Consider the following 21,624-nt stretch of genomic DNA (forward strand, 5'->3'; position numbering starts at 1 on the left):
AATTATAGATCAAGAACCTGAATCGATTTGAAGGGGTAACAGAGCACATAAATTTCTACATTTAGAATCATGTTAGATTTTTGGCTTAGACACTGTCAAACCCAGGGGGTTAAATGATTCTCTATGATTAATATATTTTATTTAATCAAAGTTACTTGAGATATTATATAGAAATTTTAGATTATAGTTGTTGTTACATTCTATGATATTCAGATGTACTTGGTAATAGGAGATCTCATGTTGGCTGCCCAGTCTTTTCATATACAATAATCTTTTAAATTAAAATATTTTCACATAAGGATTTTTTATATATAAATCTAATATTTTATGTTGCATACATATTTGAGAGATATATTATGGATTGATATTTTATCATTAAGTATCATATGCACTTATTTGCAAATACTTATTTGCACAATACCTGAGCAGTTTATTTTTCTCACATTATCATGTGACATGATTGTACACATGTCTTAAACAGTTTTTAGTCACTCTATTAATGTTGTTTATGTTTTTAGTGGTTTTTAAGTATTAGCAGTAACACTGCCTTGTTTATTATGTTTCCATAGAAGAGCTGGAGTCAACCACGACGTCACTTCCGACAACTGTTTCCACGATTGGTAAGTGCACCTATTTAATGTTTCACTGTATTCATGATTGTTTACTGTCCTGAAGAAGGGAAGCACATCCCTGAAAAGTTAATTTATGCAGTAAAGTTTCACTGTTATTTACATGATGTGACAAGTCCCTGAGTGCCGCCTTCTTTTTGTGGATATATATATATATATATATATATATATATATATATAGATAATAGAACTGGATCAGAGCACCAAAAAGTGCCACACAGTAAATATATTGACATAAAAATACAAAGTGCAAGTGCTAATGGTACATATATACCACATGACCTATTCAGAAAGAACTGAGTTGTATAGATAAATATAAGAATATAGAAACAATGCAATTTATTAGTAAAATAAGGAGGGGTACACACATAAATATCATGCAGACAATATAAAAACAAATAACAAAATCAGACAGTGAGCCTGCACCTCACTGATACACTCCTCTTAAAAATAAGATAAGACATTTATGATTTTTTTATAACGCTCATTTGTGTTTGCTCTTATACTCTTATCCATGCTTTTATTATTTTATTGTCTGATTTTGTTATTTGTTTTTATTTTGTCTACATGATATTCATGTGTGTACCCCTTCTTATTTTACTAATAAATTGCATTGTTTCTATATTCTTAAATTTATCTATACAACTCAGTTCTTTCTGAATAGGTCATTTGGTATATATGTACCATTAGAACTTGCACTTTGTACTTTTATGTCAATATATTTACTGTGTGGAACTTTTTGGTGCTCTGATCCAGTTCTATTATCTATATTATTTCTCACTAGGGACTTACCACCCTGTAGTTTCTATTGGATTGAGCTGACACCCCATATAATCTCGGGAGTGCCCCTTTTCTGTCCTGCATTTGTTTCTTAATATTCACACACACTTTTTGGTACCATTTTCTACTTGTTCTCCCTGGTAAGGTATTCACTAATTTAAGTTTTTATAGTAAACTACAATTTCTGGCGCTCTAAGAATCCGCTAGTTACACATATATATATATATATACATACACAGTGTATATATATATATATATAATATAAATATATACATATATCTATTAGAGATGTGCGCCGACCCATGTGTTTTTGTTTCATATCTGGATCTACCCTGGTTTTGGATTTGGATTGGTTTTGCCAAAACCTTACCTTCGTGTTTTGTTTTTCGGTTTTGGTTTGGGTCTTGATTTTTTCTTAAAATATCATAAAAACAGCTAAAATCACATAAAATGTGTCTGTTTTTGTTCCTACAGTATTATTAACCTCAATAATATAAAATTCCATTCAGTGTGATTTGTGTATGTTTATGAATGGCTAGTGTGTTACAATAGTGTTAATATTTTTTTTAAAAATGACATGTGGTCCCCCCCATAATACTATCCAGCCCCAGAATTGCCAGCCAGTCCTGGTTCTTTAAATTACAGGGAAAAATGTATAGGGTTACACTGTAATTTACGAACCAGCACCAGGCAGCAGGGAGAGACCTGGTTTTAAATATAGGGAGAAAAATATTTGCATGAGGTTCCCCCATATTTAAAACCAGCTCCGGACCCATTCTAGCAGGGAACTGATGCCACAGCCAGAGGTGCCCTTTCACCGGGCCCCCAGCCACAGCATCAGCCCTGACCGCTAGTCAGCCCAGGCCAGGGATTCCTGGGGAGTTGGGGACCGCCCAGTAAAGGGGTCCCCCTCTACAGGGTACCCCTGGCCTAGGCTTATAGCCCGGAGCTATTCCCGCCACCCCTAGGCAGTGGGTGGTGGGTTGATAGTGTTAGTGGTGGGTGGCGGGTTAGCACCGAAATGGCCATTGGGCTGTATTGACACAATGTCCTGCTGTATTGTCCTGCTGTATTGACTCCAGACTGTGGCAGTTTGCAAGTATCCCTTTTTCTTGCTACTATACTTGGCACATTGCACTTTTTGATTTGTGACTGAAACATTGAATCACTGAAGTGGAGTCGACATTGTGATAACATGCATTGTTCATAAATAAATTTTTTGGCTTTATATTTTTGGAGTGCTGGTTTTCTCTGGCATCATCATTTTGGTACAGTTCATGTATTCATTTATTACAACCGAGCACCCTCTATTCATCTTATTTGCGAGTGTTCAATATTTGCCCACATTTTTTTATATACACACATATATATATATATATATATATATATATAATAACAGGTATAACGACCGGCACTCAAGGAGACTAAACAAATGCTGAGACTGAATGCAGTATGTTAATCAACGTTTCGGAGTAACCTCCTTTATCAAGACTGAACAAAAAAGCAATACAAACATGACAAATATAACTTACCACCAGCGTGACATGTAGTGGTTCATCCCGCCCTCCGGACGAGTCCCGATGACGTCACCCATATCCCAGAGAGATGAACGGCATGGTGTTACACAGGTCCAGCATTAGAGCAGCACTGGATGGAAAAAATATTGATCAACCTGTGCCTCGACATTTCAAAGAAATCCAACTTAATCTTTCTACGATTAGATATAAAATGATCGACCATGTACCACCGGATCTTAGGGGTGGTAATCGTGATCGGTCTCTATTGCAAAAAGAAGCCCAATGGATATACAAACTTCAAACTGTATATCCTAAGGGTCTTAATGAAATTCTGTCACTCATGTTTTTTGGAAATATATGCTTTGTGAATGCATTGAACGATGCACCCTTGACTTTCAGGAACTGTCTCTATTTTTTAGGAGACATGTGAACAACGATTCGGATTCTTGATTTATTCTTGATGTATTATATGATGTATGTTATTATCTTTCTTATGTGCCAAGGTGGTGATAGTGGGGATAGTGATTTTCTTTCATATTACTTATCCTTGCCTGCTATGAGTCACACATATATGGTGACTTGTGATACTTTATTATATATATCATGGTGCACTAGATATTGGTTTAATGGCTAGTAGTTCGACCAGGTCTTCTTATATGATGCTGATGCCATTGGACACCGCTATACAGCGGTCTTTTGATTTTTTGTATGCATTATTTAGCCCTAATGACTTCATTCTGGATGATTTGTTTGTGGTTGTCATGGTGATGGTGCTTCACTATGTCTGTTGTGGATCACTCTGCCCTGATGAGTTCCCGTTCGTCTCTCTGGGATATGGGTGACGTCATTGGGACTCGTCCAGAGGGCGGGATGAACCACTACATGTCACGCTGGTGGTAAGTTATATATGTCATGTTTGTATTGCTCTTTTATTCAGTCTTGATAAGGAGGTTACTCTGAAACATTGATTAACATACTGCATTCAGTCTCAGCATTTGTTTAGTCTCCTTGAGTGCCGTTTGTTGTACCTGTTATTATAAATACCGATTTGGACATGGCACCGGAGCCAGTTATAGTTTCTACTATAGAGTGCCGGATGTTCCTTGTTCATATATATATATATATATATATATACATATATACATGTGTATGTAACTATGTATATACATACATACTGTATAGTGATGTATAGGGTACCAGCACCAACTCAGATTAAATATAGATAAACAAGAAGTTAGCTAATGACAAGCAAAAAAATATATAAAAATATTGCTTTCTTCCTGTAAATAAAGGGTGTCCGCTGATCCAAATATAATGGAGCATTGGGCATGCACCTTAATAAAGGTATATGTAAGTGTAGGGAAGCTGTCTCATGCCTAAATTAACTATTAAGATAAGCACCTTATGATTTATTGCATATTTTGGAGTAGAGCATAGTCTTTTAGAGTGTTTTTAGAACATTTTTAAAAATTATTATCGATTCTCCTGCGCCTATATCAACTTATATGTTTTCGCTTTTATTTATTCAATGTGTATAAGGGACATTTGTAGTATTTATGACATTTATAATATTTATAGCACATTGCACTTCATTGTATGCACACAGGGGACTATTCAGACCTTAGGGTTATTGGAAGAGCCCATTTGAGCATGTGGAGGTATATATATATTGCACAATACTTCACTTGCTAAGGCCATATACGATAACTTATTATATATATATAAATATATATATATATATATATATAAATATAAAGTCAGTGCGCAGATTTTGATGATTTACCCAAAGACACCTTTCTGAATTTCATTTGCACAACAGGTGAAAGTCTGTTTAGCCAATATATAGCAACAGAATGTCCCATACATGTATCACAGCACTGGCCACCATAGTATTGTAGCCCGGCGTCTTCCCCATAATTACCCAAATCCAGATAGGAAGTATCTAAAAACAAAACAGAAGAATACATCATGCATCAACAAGATAAAATTTATTAGCAAGTAAAAACAAGCAGAGCGTGCGTACCACAACAAGCAGTTAACCACCACAGAGTTTGACAGCAGAGTAATGGAATGGTGCTCCCGACCGGTGTCCTCAACGTGTCCAGGAACTCTTCACCAGAGCACTAACCACAAAAAGATAGATTACCAGTCCATGCCCCTGTGCATTTCGTCACTAGGACTTTGTCAGGAGGCTGGCTGGTGATCTGTTGAGGGCAGTTAAATAAAACTCATGAACCAATAAAAAATATGCAGCACAACATTATCTCATTACATTAAATTAATTAATGGAATTCTTCATTTATATACTGTATGTAAACACATATAAAAACCATGCCCGCGTATAAAAATTGCATATAAACGCATAAAGCTACAAATATACTGATACAATGTTTCCATTGTATAATCCATACAATATAATATGAATATTATATTAGGAATAGTAATAAAATTAAAATTAAAAAAGACATATTATGTGGGACGCTTTTAGAAGATTAGATGATATGCATAATGCACTGGGTATAAAAAAGAACATAGAATCATCTATTTCAGGGATTTCTTCTCACGTAATAAGTCTATCTAAAACATAGCAACATAAATTGGTCCAATAAAAATGGGTCCAATAAAAATGGGTTCAATAAAATTGGTACAATAAAAATCATAATACATTGATACAATTTACAACTTTGCCAAATCATATAGTAACAAAAAAACATACCTCTTCACCTTGGACAAAAGGGATTTTAACTCTTTGAATCTTTAAATAGAAGAAATATTAGCTTTTTAAAAATGGAGTATTTTCAAACCCCTCATTAAGTCCATTGGGGCACACAGTATTTAATGTAATAATCTAAAAAGTCTCCCTCTTAGCCAGCATGTTTTCTCTGTCTCCTCCTTTTTTACCCACTTTAACATGTTTAATGCCCAGAAATCTCAAATTTGGTGGATTACTGTCTAGGCAATGTCTGAAGTGTCTAGGTACACTGTGATTCTCAATCTTATTTCTAATATTGCGCAAATGTTCTAAAATTCAAATTTTTAATAACCTCTTTGTCTTCCCAACGTACATTTTACACATCCACAAATCAACAAGTAAACCACAAAAGTGGTATAACAATTGATCAACCCCTTAATTTTAAATTATTTTTCATGAATACTTTTAAAGGTATTTATTCCTTTTAAACTGTGTGGACAAACTTTACAGTTTCCACATGTATAAAACCAGTCTATTGGATTAAAAAAATGATTCTTATTAGAATCCTCTATACTTGGCAATAGACTAGGAGATAAAAATTATTTTACATTTCTAGCCCTTTTAAAAAGTATCTCTGTTCTATTTGGTATATGGGTTGACAGAATTGGATCCATTTTTATAATATGCCAGTACTTTTCTAGAATATTTTTAACTTCTTGATGTCAATTGTTACACAAAGTGATAAAACCACAATTAGAAAAACCGCTATCTCCTGTGTCCTTTTCCCTTTTTTTCTGATTCTGATAAGATAATATATAGAATAATATAATATGGAACCTAGTTCTGTGTGACCTCTATTTATATGGAGGGCATGAGGTGGTTAGTGTATTTTAGACAGGAGTAGCGTTCCCACTACACTATCGGAAAATGCACCTACTACTCAGGAACAATCTTTCCGTAGTACTAGTAATCCAACATTGAGTATGTATAGATTTATCATGTATTTATGTGTGCAGACCATATATATCTAGAAACCATTGTCCTATTAGTACACCTATCTACAGGGTGTTCCCCCTCCCTTTAGGTGGTTTTGTTATATTATTGGGTGTGTGACATCTCTTGTTCTATATGAACGGAAGTAGAATAATATGTTTTAATGAGGTTCTACTGTGTATTATAGGGTATATCTATTTTTGACAGTACTATACACTGGCCTTCCGAATCTGAATATTACAAATTATGCCATTGTTAACTAAAAATAAACCATCATTCTGTATTCTTCAATTATATCTTTGCATAATACTAGATATGCACTAATGTAAGACACAAAGTTTTCTTTACATACAATGCATATACAGTACCAGTCAAAAGTTTGGACACACCTTCTCATTCAATGGTTTTTGTTTATTTAAATTATTTTCAACATAGTAGATTAATACTGAAGACATCAAAACTATGAAAGAACATATATGGAATTATAATGTAAACAAAAAAGTGTTAAACAAATCAAAATATGTTTTATATTTTAGATTCCTCAAAGTAGCCCCCTTTTGCTTGGATGACAGCTTTGCACACTCTTGGCATTCCTCAATCAGCTTCATGAGGTAGTCTCCTGGAATTGTTTTCCAACAGTCTTGAAGGTGTTCCCAGAGGTGCTGAGCACTTGTTGGCTGCTTTTCCCTCACTCTGCGGTCCAACTCATCCCAAACCAGATCAATTGGGTTTAGGTCAGGTGCTTGTGAAGGCCAGGTCAACTGACGCAGTACTCCATCACTTTCTTTCTTGGTCAAGTAGCCCTTACATAGCCTGGAGGTGTGTTTGGGATCATTGTCTTGTTGAAAAACAAATGATGGTCCCAGTAAGTGCAATCCAGATGGGATGGCATGGCGCTGCAGAATACTGTAGTAGCCATGCTGGTTAAGTGAGCCTTGAATTTTGAATAAATCACCAACAGTGTCAACAGCAAAGCACCCCCACATCATCACACCTCCTCCTCCATGCTTCACAGTGGGAACCACACATGCAGAAACCATCCGCTCACCTTCTCTGCGTCTCACAAAGACACGCTAGTTGGAACCAAAAATCTCAAATTTGGACTCATCAGACCAAAGTACAGATTTCCACGGGTCTAATGCCCCTTCCTTATGTTTCTTGGCCCAAACAATTCTCTTCTTCTTGTTGTTCATCCTCAGTAGTGGCTTCTTCGCAGCATTACGACCATGAAGGCCTGATTCACGCAGTCTCCCCATAACAGTTGATGTTGAGATTTGTCTGCTACTTGAACTCTGTGAAGACTTTTTGTTGTCTCTAATCTGAGGTGCTGTTAAGTAGCAGTTTCTGAGGATGCTTACGCTAATGAACTTATCCTCTGCAGCAAAGATAACTCTTGGTCTTCCTTTCCTGGGGCTGTACTCATGAGAGCCAGTTTCATCATAGCGTTTGATGTTTTTTGCAACTGCAATTGAGGATACATTCAAAGTTCTTGAAATTTTCCGTATCGACTGACCTTCATGTCTTAAAGTAATGATGGACTGTCATTTCTCTTTACTGAGTTGAGTGGTTGCTGCCATAATATGGATTACAACAGTAGTCAAATAGTGGTGTCCACTGTGTACTAACCCTACCTCTGCACAACACAACTGATGGTCTCAAACACATTAAGAAGGCAAGTAATTCCACAGATTGTCTCTTGACAAGTCACAACTGTTAATTCAAAACCACTCCAGGAGACTACCTCATGAAGCTGATTGAGAGAATGTCAAGAGTGTGCAAAGATGTCACACAAGCAAAAGGAGGCTATTTTGAGGAATCTAAAATATAAAACATATTTTGAATTGTTTAACACTTTTGTATTTACAACATAATTCCATATGTGTTCTTTCATAGTTTTGATGTCTTCAGTATTAATCTACTATGTTGAAAATAATTTAATTAAACAAAAACCATTGAATGAGAAGGTGTGTCCAAACTTTTGACTGGTACTGTATGTTTATGCACTCTCAGGTCTGCATAATGTGTTTGTTATCTTTGGTATTTTCTACATAAAAGCTAACATTTCTGATGCAAAATAATTCCTGGTGCACCTCTAAGATGAAACTGAGGTGTACTCTACATCTAGACATCTGAGGATGTAGAAAGGAAATGGGGGAAAAAAATCCTATAAGATAAATTTAAAAGGTAAAAAAAAACATACATATTGTCCCAAATGAGTTTTTTTAGAGATAATTTGGAATATCTCTTAGATCCAGAGAAAAAAATTGTTTAATATCAACAAACCTTATTTATATTTTTTTTTCTTATCTATATATTCCGTTCTTTTTAGTATATTTAGTTTTTCTCATACAACATATCATTTAATGTGTCTTGTTTAATTTACTCCTCCATAAATGAATTGAGTAAAAAATGAATTTGGCATATCGTCTTAAATAATATTGATATTCTTACAAATAACAAAATAGAGGAGTACTGTATGAGAACTCTTAAAGTCCCATTCTATTCTTTTATCTTATTATCATAGTCATTTGAGTGTACTGAGTAACACAAAGTCTCTTTATTCGTAGTTTGTGTATATATGGAATTTTTTGGAAGTTATCAGCTCTATACACAATAGTCTATAGAAGTGCTAGTTAACCTCACTGAAACCTGTTAAATCATCTGATGGAAATCTACACTAATCACTAATCAGTAAGCAATTACAGCTATTTGAATAGCTGCAACCATCTCAGTGAGACTTACACCTTCTGAGGATACCGGGGTTGCCATTCCCGGAGTAACGCATCAAGGACGGAGAATCTCACAGATTCACCTGTATTTGCACTTCAAGCCCCCCAGACTAATCTCACAGATTCACCTGTATTTGCACTTCAATTCAGCCAGGATGGAGGTAACTTAACACTGCATATATTGCTCAGTGTCAGACCACTTAAGAGAGCAGTGGCCCCCTCACCATCCTCCTACTCACTGTGTCCATCAGCGGCTATATTGGACTGCACAGTGGATCTAGAACTTGTCTGCACCCTCGCAGACTGTGTCCTTTAGCAGCTTCAGCAGACTGCACAGTAGATCCTGAACTCATTTGCATCCCCACAGACTGTGTCCATCAACGGCATTACCGGACTGCACAGCAGATCCAGAATTTGTTTGCACTCCCGCTGATGAGCGGACGAGAGCAATTCTGTGTGATACTTCCATCAGTGAGTACACAATTCTGTGTGATACTTCCATCAGTGTGATACTTCCATCAGTGTGTACATCAGTGAGTCCATCAGTGAGTACTCCTGCTGACGAGCGGATGAGAGCAATTTTGTGTGATACTTTCATCAGTGGAATGGATACTAACTATCCATTCCACATTGCACATTTATGTCCCAATTTAAGGCATAATGAGTGGATAAGTTCATTATTTTGAAGTCTATATATCAAAAAAAGATTTTTGCCTGTCATTAGGGGACCTCCATGCTCATGTGTAGATTTATTAAGAATGGGCACTGAGTTAATGGAAGATTACTCACCCACCCTACATGATACCATTTGGTCACCCTTTTGAGTTATCCCTTTTAGAAAGGAATCTGGGAAACAATCAAATATAGAGCTTGAACTGATTATAGCAATGGACTGTATAATTTTTTTATATATTTTATGTTTATATTTTACTGCTTGATATATGTAATAATAGTATAATAAATTGACTGTTATTATAAATTGTGTGGTTATCTAAACCAGCGCTCCACAACTACCCATATGCAAATATAAGAGCAGAAATTGCATAAATAATTTAATAACCCACACTGCACTATTGAAAGTCACTTTTTTTCAAAAGCCAATTAAAAGTTTATGTCCCGGTTTATTATCCAGCAGGTGTCCTGTAGCAATAGAAACAGTCCAATGGTATCTACACTCAGTCAGCTGGTCCAGATCTGTATTGGATAAAGCCAGTGATGTCCTCTTCTTATATATATTTATATTTATTGAGTGAGGGATCCAATACAGTAGGACTCAACGCGTTTCCATGTGGAAGTGACCCACACCTTCATGAGGAGCAAATGTTTGGAGCTTCATAGGGTTCTCCGATATTTATAATGCTCTAATGAGTGAATCATTATCAGGTGTCTATAAATAATTAACCAAGCCATGTTGCAAATGATTAAATAAATCCAAGAGTATGAGTAGGCAATCATATCTTGATTCAACATAACATTTAAAAATATAAATGAGTATTGTTAATACTTAAAGTAAAGTAAGTACTTGTATTCATTATTCCCCAGTCATGATCATGTGAGCACTACCCGGTCACATGACTCATGACGTGTAGGTACCCTCCAATTGGTTAGAGCCGGTCATGTGTCTGTGACTCATATGCAGTTCCACAGACAGGCGGCAGACTCTAATGAATGCAGATCTGTTTTTGATCTGAGGTTCCAAAGTTACTACGTTTGTGGAATCACGTGGTGTAAACAAGCATCACGTGACTATGCAATATTCAAAGACACTAAAATCATTATTTGAGGAGTAGAAATGAGAGGTTTGTGTGTGTTGAACTAATAACAATCAGTTTAGTTAGCAATAAAATATTAGATCAAATATACAGTACATTATCCGATAAAATACATCAAAATACATAGAGGTTTATTAAGCAGTGAAGGAATCTTCTTAAAAAGAGGGGGAGAAAGTGCAACACCACATTTTCACCCAGGGATCTCATAAGCATACATAGATTATTAGAATTTAAGTTTATTATGTCATTGTTAAATAATATATAGACTATGGATAAATGAATTGGCAAATTACCAAAAAAACAATAACCCTGATGTTAATACTCAGAGTCCCCATCACCATAACAGTACCCAATCTACTCAACAAATCCAAAGTAAATTGCATCAAATTATACTGTTAAGTTCCACAGATTCATTGAGGCCATCTGGGTGTAGAGTATTCAATTTGAATATCCAGTAGACTTCCTGGTGGCACAAGATTTTCTATCTATCTCCTCCACGTGGAGTGTTCGTGATCTGTTCTATACCAACGATGGATAGATTACTGATGTCACCTTTGTGAACTTCAGTAAAGTGCCTAGAAACACTGTTGTTGGGAAATTTGTCAACTGCATTACTGCATTACTGCCACACAGCACTGAGGTTGTGGGTTCAATTACCACCATGGCCCTAACTGTGCGGAGTTTTTATATTCTCCCTCTGCTTGCGTGGGTTTCCTCCAGGTATACTGGTTTCCTACCACATTCCAAAAATATACTAGTAGGTTAATTGGCTCCCACCAAAAAAATAAAATAAATGAACCCTAGTTTGTGTGCATGTGGTAAGGAATATTAAGCTCCACTGGGCAGGGAGTATTGTGAGTGGCCACATTTGCTATATAAAGCGCTGCGGAATATGTGTGCGCTATATAAATAACTAGTAATAAATAAATAAGTCCTTCTTATATTTTTCTTTAGTATGTGTACCTCCTCTGCAACCTCTAAAAATTTTTCTCAATGCCTTTTTGATATCCCTGAGTTCCTTGTAAGATGATATTTTGATTCCCAATGATTGGGACATGGTGGTTCTTCCTGAAAATCCTTATATGGAGATTGAGTCACTTTTCTACTGACTTGATGGTTTGTCTTGGGTTTAGCACCCGAATCCCCATAGGTGCCTATGTGTTCATATTGTTCTCCTTTAGATGATGGAAAACTAGATTTAGGGGCCCTCCATTTACTCTCGGTGATCTAATGGGGATTCGTGTGCATTCTATCATTAAATTGACGCATTCCTGTGCCTAATTCAGATATAGTTTTTCTATGGTCTGATCTCACTTTGTTATTCTGTAATTTGAGATTAGAACATTTGTAATTTCTAACCATATTATTCTAATAATCATATAGATCCCTTTTAAATTTATTTTTCTTGTTCTCTACAATAACTTTTTCTAAATTTACAATCCTCTCATTGATAATTGAATCATTTTCTTGATATTCTTTGTTAGTTTGAAAAGGTTCCAATTCTTTCTTTATATCTTCCATTTCTTTTTCTAGAATACTGGTCTTGTGTTATCTGTATTTAATGATTAGCTCCATTAGATTAATTGAACATATATATAGTGTTTTTTCCCATTCTTTATGGAATCTGACCCTTAGAATCTGGTCAGGTATGAATGCAAATGACAATCAGCAATTTCCTCCCAAATGCCGGAAAATGGACCAAAACTGATTGAACAAATTGTTTAGATCAAACATTTAACAAACTTGTCTGACGACCATTTTCATCTGTTTTCTGGCATTCAGGAGCAAATTGCTGATCATCATTTACTCCCATACATTACCAGATTTTCATTCCAACCAATCAACTAGTTGGATGGTTGGACAGAAAATCTTTACGTGTGTACCCAGCTTTAGGATAACCTGCACTTCACTATTAAGAGCCACTGGATCCAAAAGCCAATTAAAAGTTTATCTCCCAGTTTTTTATCCAGGTAGAAAAAGGAGCAATATTACCAGTTCTGGCAGTGTTAGTAAGGCATCCCCACAAGGTTTGTGTCCTGTAGCAATAGAAACAGTCCAGTGGTATCTCCACTCAATTAGCTGGTCTGGATCTGTATGGCATAAATCCAGTGATGTCCTCTTCTTATACATATTTAGTGAGTGAGGGATCCAATGCAGTAGGGCTCAATGCGTTTCCATGTGGAATTGACCCACACCTTCATGAGGAGCAAATGTTTGGACTTCCATAGGGGTCTCCAATACTTATAATGCTCTAATGAGTGAATCATTATCAGGTGTCTATAAATAATTAACAAAGCCATGCAGTAAATTATTAAATACATTCTAGAGTAAGGGTATGCAATCATATCTTGATTCAACATAACATTTAAAAATAAAAATGAGTATTGTTAATAATTAAAGTAAAGTAAATAAATGTATTCATTATACCCCAGTCGCAATCATGTGAGCGCTACCCGGTCATGTGACCCGTGACGTGTAGGTACCATCCAATTGGTTAGAGCCGGTCATGTGTCCGTGACTCATATGCAGTTCCACAGACAGGTGGCAGACTCTAATGAATGCAGATCTGTTGTTGAACAGGTTCCATAGTTGCTACGTTTGTGGAATCACGTGGTGTAAACAAAGATCACGTGACTCTGCGATATTCAAAGACACTAAAATCATTAAAATAATTATCTTGCCAAATTACAGGTAATATATCTGAGGAGTAGAAATTAGAGGTTTGTATGGGTTGAACTAATAACAATCAGTTTAGTTAGCAATAAATATTAGATCAAACATACATTATACGATAAAATGTATCAAAACACATAGAGGTTTATTAAGCACTGAAGGAATCTTCTTAAAACAGAGGGGGAGAGAGAGTGCAAAACCACATTTTCACCCAGGGCCCTCATAAGCATACATAGATTGTTAGAATAGAAGACTATTATATGTAATTTTTAAATAATAATATATAGAATATGGATTAATGAATTGCCAATTACCAAAATAAATAATAACCCTGAAGTTAATACTCTGGGTATTGTTATGGTGATAGGGACCCTATCTACCCAAGACATCTGAAGTAAATTGCATCAAATTATACTGTTAAGTTCCACAGATTCGTTGAGGCCATTTTGATGTAGAGTATTCAATTTGAACATCCAGTAGACTTCCTGGTGGCACAGGATTTTATGTCTATCTCCTCCACGTGGAGTGTTCGGGAACTGTTCTATACCAACGATAGATAGATTACTGATGTCACCTTTGTGAACTTCAGTAAAGTGCCCTAGAAACACTGTTGTTAGGAAATGTGTTAATAATATTATGACAGTGCTCCAAGAATTTCTTTTTAAAAATACATATTTTAGACCGCATTCTCATGTTAATAAGTAGATGACATAGATGGAATCACAATTCGTGAAACTATTGATAGTAAATGGTTACTTTCTAAAACTCATATCTATAGTATTGGTTCATCTAGGAATATGAGTTCATATTGTGCATCTATTCTTGCCACATCTGTAAAAGCCTGGTGGTCTAGATGGTATCCATTGTTTATCTTGGAGATTTATCAGACTGATGGTAGGAATCTTAGTTGTCTTTAAAAATGTATTTAAATATATTCTTTAAGGATTTATTCTTTGTATAGATAATGAGTGGTTTATTGGGCAAAAGCTCTCTTAGAATACACACATACACACAAATGAAAAAATATGTTGTGCACTGCAGGTGCGCGGCAAAAAAGTGGGCATGGTCACATACCAAAGGGGCGTGGTCACATACCGAATGAGCGTGGTCACTGAAAATGGTGTGTGCCGACATGACACGCCAGCCTTTTCTCGTCACTCTGGGAACATTCCTTTCCATTCCATATGCAACTTACCTATACAGTGGTTTCTCACAATGTGGTACCTCTGAAGAGATATATCCTCCCTGGGATGATGGCGTCTTCAGTCGGTATTCACTTTTCACGTACTGTAGGCCACATCATCGGGAAGATGCCTGTTTGTGTAAGAATAATAACAGGGTCATCATCATACAACAGCGATTCAAAAAGACTCCTTCCCCTTTGTATCTTCCTTCCCCCTGCATCTCCCAGCCACACAATTTCCCCCTGCATTGTCTCTCAGTACACCATCACCTCCCCCCTGTGTCATCTCTCAGCCACACTATTGCCTCAGCCCTGCATCATCTATCAGCACACCATCACCTCCCCCCTGCATCGTCTCTCAGCCACACCACCACCTGCCCCCCTGCGTCATCTCTTAGCACACCATTTCCTCCCCCCTGCATCATCTCTTAGCACACATTTGCTTCCCCCCTGCATCATCTATTAGCACACCACCACCTGCCCCCCTGCGACGTCTCTTAGCACACCATTGCCTCCCCCCTGCATCATCTCTTAGCACTTCATCACCTCCATCCCTCCCTCACTGCATCATCTCTCAGTCACACTATTGCCTCTTCCCTCTGTGTCATCTCTCAGCCACATCATCGCCTCCTCCCTCTGTGTCATCTCTCAGCCACACCATCGCCTCCTCCCTCTGTGTTATTTCTCAGCCCCACCATCGCCTCCCATCAGTGTCATCTCTCAGCACACCATCACAGATACACACACACTGACATAGATACACACACACTGACATACACACACTGACACAGACACACATATACTGACACAGATACACACACACTGACACATACACACACTGACAGATACACACACAGTGACACACGCACACTGACACAGATACACAGACAATGACACAGACACACATACTGACACAGATACACTGACACACATACACTGACATAAATACACACACCCAGTGACACACACACACTGACACATGCACATTGACACATACACACACTGAGACAAATACACATGCACACTAACACACACTGACACAGATACACATACACACACTGACACAGATACACATACAAGCACACTGACACAGATACACACACACAGTGACACACATACACAGACACAGTGACACAGATACACATACACACTGACACACACACTGACACACATAAACATTGACACACACTGACATAGATACATATACACAGTGACACATGCACAATAACACACATTCACACACACTGACATAGACACACACACATTTTTCACACAAATGCAGCCAGCTAAGTAAAAGCATGGCTGACATCAATTGAAAGTCACCCCCCCTCCACAGCAGTCCGACCCCCACTCCTCCCTACCAGCAAAAAAAAAATACTTACTTACCTGGCTGCAGTGGCTGATCTGGAGCAGAGACAGCATTGGGGAAGCACAATCATCCTAGCCTCCATCGGCAGCTCTGAATGGCAAGACTGCCTGGGATGGGCTGCGCACTTCTGCTGCAGCTCCCTCTACAGTCCCCTGCAGGCACACTTGCCTGTTCGTTCAGTAGCCCTCACACAGTCCAGACCAGTGCAATGGTGGCGGGGGGCGGTGCGGGTACGATGTCCTGGCCAGCTGTGCCCCCCTCTGCTGTGTCTGCCACGGTGCCCAGGGCACATGCCCTACTCACCCTGCCATAGTTACACCAATGGGTGTGAAGTATATTTACAAATGAATGCCAGATCTCTCTCTTGATATTGTTTTTCTTTCTAATTAGTTTTGGTTTGTAAGAGATCTGATCTATTCATCTCAAAACAGTGCATTGTACTGTTGTTGTTGTTTTTTGTTTTATTTTGTTTGTTAAGAAATAGTAAAGTTGGAATAATCAGTGAAACTGCATGTTATGTATTATACAGTATGTAAAGGTGGTTTGCATTGGAATAATATTTTCCTTTTTATTTTTTGCACTTTTCTTCTCTAGCTGCAAGTCCCTGTGCAACTGCAGGATGTGACCCAAATGCTAACTGTGATGATTCTACAGGTTCAGCTGAATGTGTCTGTAATGATGGGTTCATAGGAGATGGCATCGAATGTTCTGATCCATGCTCAAGTCACATTGTTCTCAATGACATCTGGAGAAGTACATCTAATGTAGGCAGCTATAGTCTTCATTGTGACAAAGGTTTGAGTGGATGGCATCGCTTTATTGGCAAAGGAGGCATTAACATGCCAGAATACTGTGTGCCAAAACAGAGTTGTGGTACTACTGCCCCAATGTGGCTGAGTGGATCCCATCCGATGGTTAGCGATGGTATAATAAGTCGCACTGCTTGTTCCAACTTTAATGACGATTGTTGTCACTGGTCAGCAACTATTCAGATTAAAGCTTGTCCTGCTGGATATTATGTATATGAACTGAGTGGAATACAAGATTGCTATGTAGCATATTGCACAGGTGAGTACTTTACTCTGGAATATAACATAACAGGCTATAGCTACTATACCAATTAAAATTGAGATATTTAGCAAAGCTCTGTTCAGTAAGACATACAGGATGACAAGCTTTCTAATCTCCATCCAAAGATAGCACTTACTACATAAACATGCTAGAATATGTATACTTATGTGTGATTTTTCTTTTTCATGATTCATCAGACTTGAGTTCTAAGTCTATTGGAGCATACACACGGTCAGATTTGTCAGACTTGTCAGATTTGTCAGATGAACGATTGAACGATTAAACGATTTGAACGATTTTACCAAAGTTTTGAACGATTTGAACGATTGAATGATTTTTGACTGCATTAAAATGAATGGAATCGTCCAAGTCTGACTGCAAACACATCAGATGTCAAATATCGTTATCTGACCATCGGGAACGCGCATCGTTGATCGTCCATCGTTCAGGCATGTCAGATATGAACGATTTTCCTTCAGATATGAACGACTGAACGATTTTTAAATCATTTTCGTTCATATCTGAAGGAAAAATCTGACCGTGTGTATGCACCATATAACATGCGTTCTACTGTATGCCTAAACATACATGTAAATATAAGAAATATGTGGCATGGGGATGGAATTTACTGTGATTCACATATGGAATAATTCCTGAGTAGTTCTTATAATATTATATACAATATGGAAGTCCCAAAGTTAAAACGAAACAGATATCATATTTTTTTTTAATATGTCCTCTTCAATTTCAACTTTAATTCTTCCCCATATAACAAATATACATTTAAAAACGAAATTAGGCCCAGGTGCTGAGGAGTTAAAGTAACCCTTCCAGATATAACACAGCTGAGTGAGAGAGTCACTCTCACCACAACACAATAGGATATAAAAAACAAAAGCAGCCGTAGTATCTGAGGGTTTAGAAGTGAATGTCATTCAGAGCAGTTCTAAATACTGTGAGCACTGAATGGAAGCACTTGCACTTTGTTTGGCAGACTAAAACGGAGACTGCTTTTCCAGGTGTCACAGCCTGTGAGCGGCTTTACCAAAAGCCTCACATTCATGTCTCCCATCCACCTGCAGAATTAACTTCCACCTGAAACCCTCTAGAATACATCGGTCACACGGACCCTCCAGAGCGGCTTCCCATCACCACTTGAGTTCCGCACAGCTTGGGTTGAACACCGGAGCCAGCCATCTGTGGACGTGGTTTGCTGTACCGCTATTGCTGGATTTCCACTCAGCATAACATGGGACGGTACCAACACCTGTGCAGGTATTACCCAGTGCTGTGGAACATTCACACAATATGTGTTTATTTGGAATTCTATTGCACTAGTGCGTGGACCATCTTCAATATACCCCATATGGAAACTCTTTTCTAACTGAGGAACACTATTATAGCCATCACTTGTTTAGGGGTCTGGACTCCAGGATAAATTGATTATTGAAGTACCATTGCTTGCTCATTTGAATTCACATTGTTGCAATACGTTATAATAGCTGCTATTTTTAATATTGTTTTTTCATGTATTCATTTTGTCAATAAATGTTGCAATTATATTTAGAACTGCTCTGAGTGACATTCACTTCTAAACCCTCAGATACTACGGCTGCTTTTGTATTTTTTATAACAAATATACATTAACAGGCAAACAAAAAAAATAGCGAAACAATGCAATAAACTAATGCTTTCAGGAATGAAATTACACCTTTGTTATATACTGAAATGTAAAATGGTGACTATACTTACAAAGCCAGGGGAGAGATAGGGACACAGGGCCTGATTCAGACCCGCTCGCGGGTCGATGGTGGCCCAGTGCGCATGCTCGGCATGCTCAATGCGCGTGTGCGAGCCCCGTAGCGAGTGAGATCTTCACTCGCTCTGGAGCTTGCAGCAATACGGGGCAGCTGTCGATGTTGATCGACAGCTTGCCCCATTTTGTAGGCGGGTAGGGGGGGTGGCTGAGCAAACGGAGGCATTCCCGAAAGAACACCTGCCGTTTGTGGGCGGCCCTACTGACATCACTCGTGATGTCAGTAGTGGACTTCCGGCTCTATTAGAGCCGGAAGTCCACTTGGCATTGCGAGTGCAGAGACCCTACCATAAGGGTCTCCTCGCAATGCAGATGGTCGCAATAATCACAACCATCTCTAGGCCACTCGCACAAGCTGTGGGTGGTCACCCACAGCTGTTCAAGTGGCCTGGAGGCCGGAATAAATAAAATAGGGATGCCCCGATTCAGAGATAGTGCACGCAAATAGCGTGCACCTCTGAATCAGGCTCACAGTACATTTCAAAAAGTTACTGAAAACACCTCACAAAGCACCTTTATGTGAATGTGAATATGTTTAATCTTGGGTTCATGTAAAATGTAATAGGTTTGTTAACGTCCCCCCTGATATTAATGTACTAGTTTTGTAGACTCGTCATTCGTTTTGTTGTGAGCAAGGCAACATATGAATAGATTGCAGGTATATCCAACTGATGCCAGACATATGCATTGTATGTCCTTGTGTGCATAGCATGGACGTGCAGATAATGTATCCAAACAGTGGTTTTTAGCCAAAAGATTGAGTGACTTAGTGGAGAAGATGGGTGACTGGGCTGGCCCTTGTAGGCAGTATAATAATATGTATAAAAATAATAGGCTTTAATTCACTGAATTTACCTCATGTATGTGACAACATCATTTAAAAAGAAAAATCATACATACTCTGCACTCACCTAATTACCCTTCAAACTATAATTTATTTAAATTGAGGGAACATTGGTTCTTTATACCAGCTGAATAATGTTGCATTGCTAATTTCCTCTGGTTTGTTTTTGGCTTGCCTTTAAACAAACTGTGGGCCTTATTCAGGTTGGATCGCATGGCTGTGTTTGCACGCAGCCAGCCGATGTTTGCATTCTGCATATACCTATGCATCGGAAATCAATCACAATGAGCATGCAGTCCAAGCGCATAGTGATTGATATGAAGTGACCATTTGGGGGTGGAGAGGGTGGGGTTGTCGGTGGAAAGTTGGCGTGTTTGTGTTGAACGCCTTTACAGGGCCATATATAATTAAGCCCCTGCAATTGTATATGCTGGCAGAGGTCTAGATGGTGACAGGAAGTTTAGCAGCTTGTACGGCAGGGTCAGGTCAACTACAATTGTGCATATGGTTCTGATGTTAATCGACATTTACCAATGTTTTCATGATTTGCAGATTCATGTCAAGGGAAGTGGGTGGCTTTATAAAGTGGTGGGCGTCTAGGTATAGTGCTGCGGTTGCTGTGCGATTGCAGTTATTAGCATATTTTTGCATCGGCTGGGTATGTGCGATCGCAGCCGTGTGATCTGTGCTGAATCAGGCCCTGTGTCTACTTTGCCTCATTATGCATCCCTTTCGCTATCGTATGCTGACAGCATATGCTTGAGTTGTGCTGTTAACAGATATAGTGGGAGATGTAATCTGATTAACTGGAGAGTGATAAACGACCAGCCACTCAGCTCCCAACTGTCATGTTACAGGCTGTGTTTGAAAAATGACAGTTGGGAGCTGATTGGCTGGTGGTTTATCACTCTCCAGTTTACCACGTTTTAGAGCTTAGTTCATCTCCCCCAGTAAGAGGTCTGTGAAGCGGAGAAAGGTTTGCTCATGCTGGATGAAGGAGTGGCTGCTGCAGAGGAATTCTCTCTCACACATACCACTGCTAATGGAAATTTGGGAGAATAATCCAGAAGACTACCAGAGCTTCCTGTGGATGGATGATGCCACGTTCCAGGAATTTCTTGGCCTAGTGATGCCATACATCACAGGATACCAAGCTGCGGAGGGCCATACCTGCTGAGGAGAGGCTGATCACTACTCTGCGATTCCTGGTGACTGGAAGATCTGTGGCTGACCTAAAGTTTGGCACAGTGATCTCAACACAAGCTTTGGGTCTCATTGTACAAGAGACCTTCAAAGAGATATTCACCATCCTCAAGGTGCAGTAATTCAAGGTAAGAACAATTTTTAATGTCTCTCAATGTTATATGCTGCTGGACTCAACTGTGTGCCCCCAAGTGTTATTTGTATGCTGCTCTTATGATAAATGCTGCTCGACTACGCTGTATGCCCCCAAGTGTTATTCATTTTCTGCCCTTATGCTAAATGCTGCTGGACTCCATTGTATGCCCCCGAAGTGTTATTCTCTTACTGCCCTTCTACTAAATGCTTCTGGACTC

The 21,624-nt window shown here is 38.2% G+C and overlaps 1 protein-coding gene across 1 annotated transcript in view; it reads left to right on the forward strand.

The window, feature by feature from the left end:
- LOC148508605 (uncharacterized) overlaps positions 1-21,624 on the forward strand; it is a 653,608-nt gene that overhangs the window by 314,671 nt on the left and 317,313 nt on the right. The window contains exons 13-14 of the mRNA XM_088444305.1: positions 570-620; positions 16,932-17,405. Of these exons, the coding sequence (XP_088300431.1) occupies positions 570-620; positions 16,932-17,405 (525 nt within the window). The remainder of the gene's footprint in view (positions 1-569; positions 621-16,931; positions 17,406-21,624) is intronic.

This window comes from Taudactylus pleione, unplaced genomic scaffold (genome assembly GCF_031769625.1).
Source record: "Taudactylus pleione unplaced genomic scaffold, aTauple2 ptg000353l, whole genome shotgun sequence".
Lineage (NCBI taxonomy): Eukaryota > Metazoa > Chordata > Amphibia > Anura > Myobatrachidae > Taudactylus > Taudactylus pleione.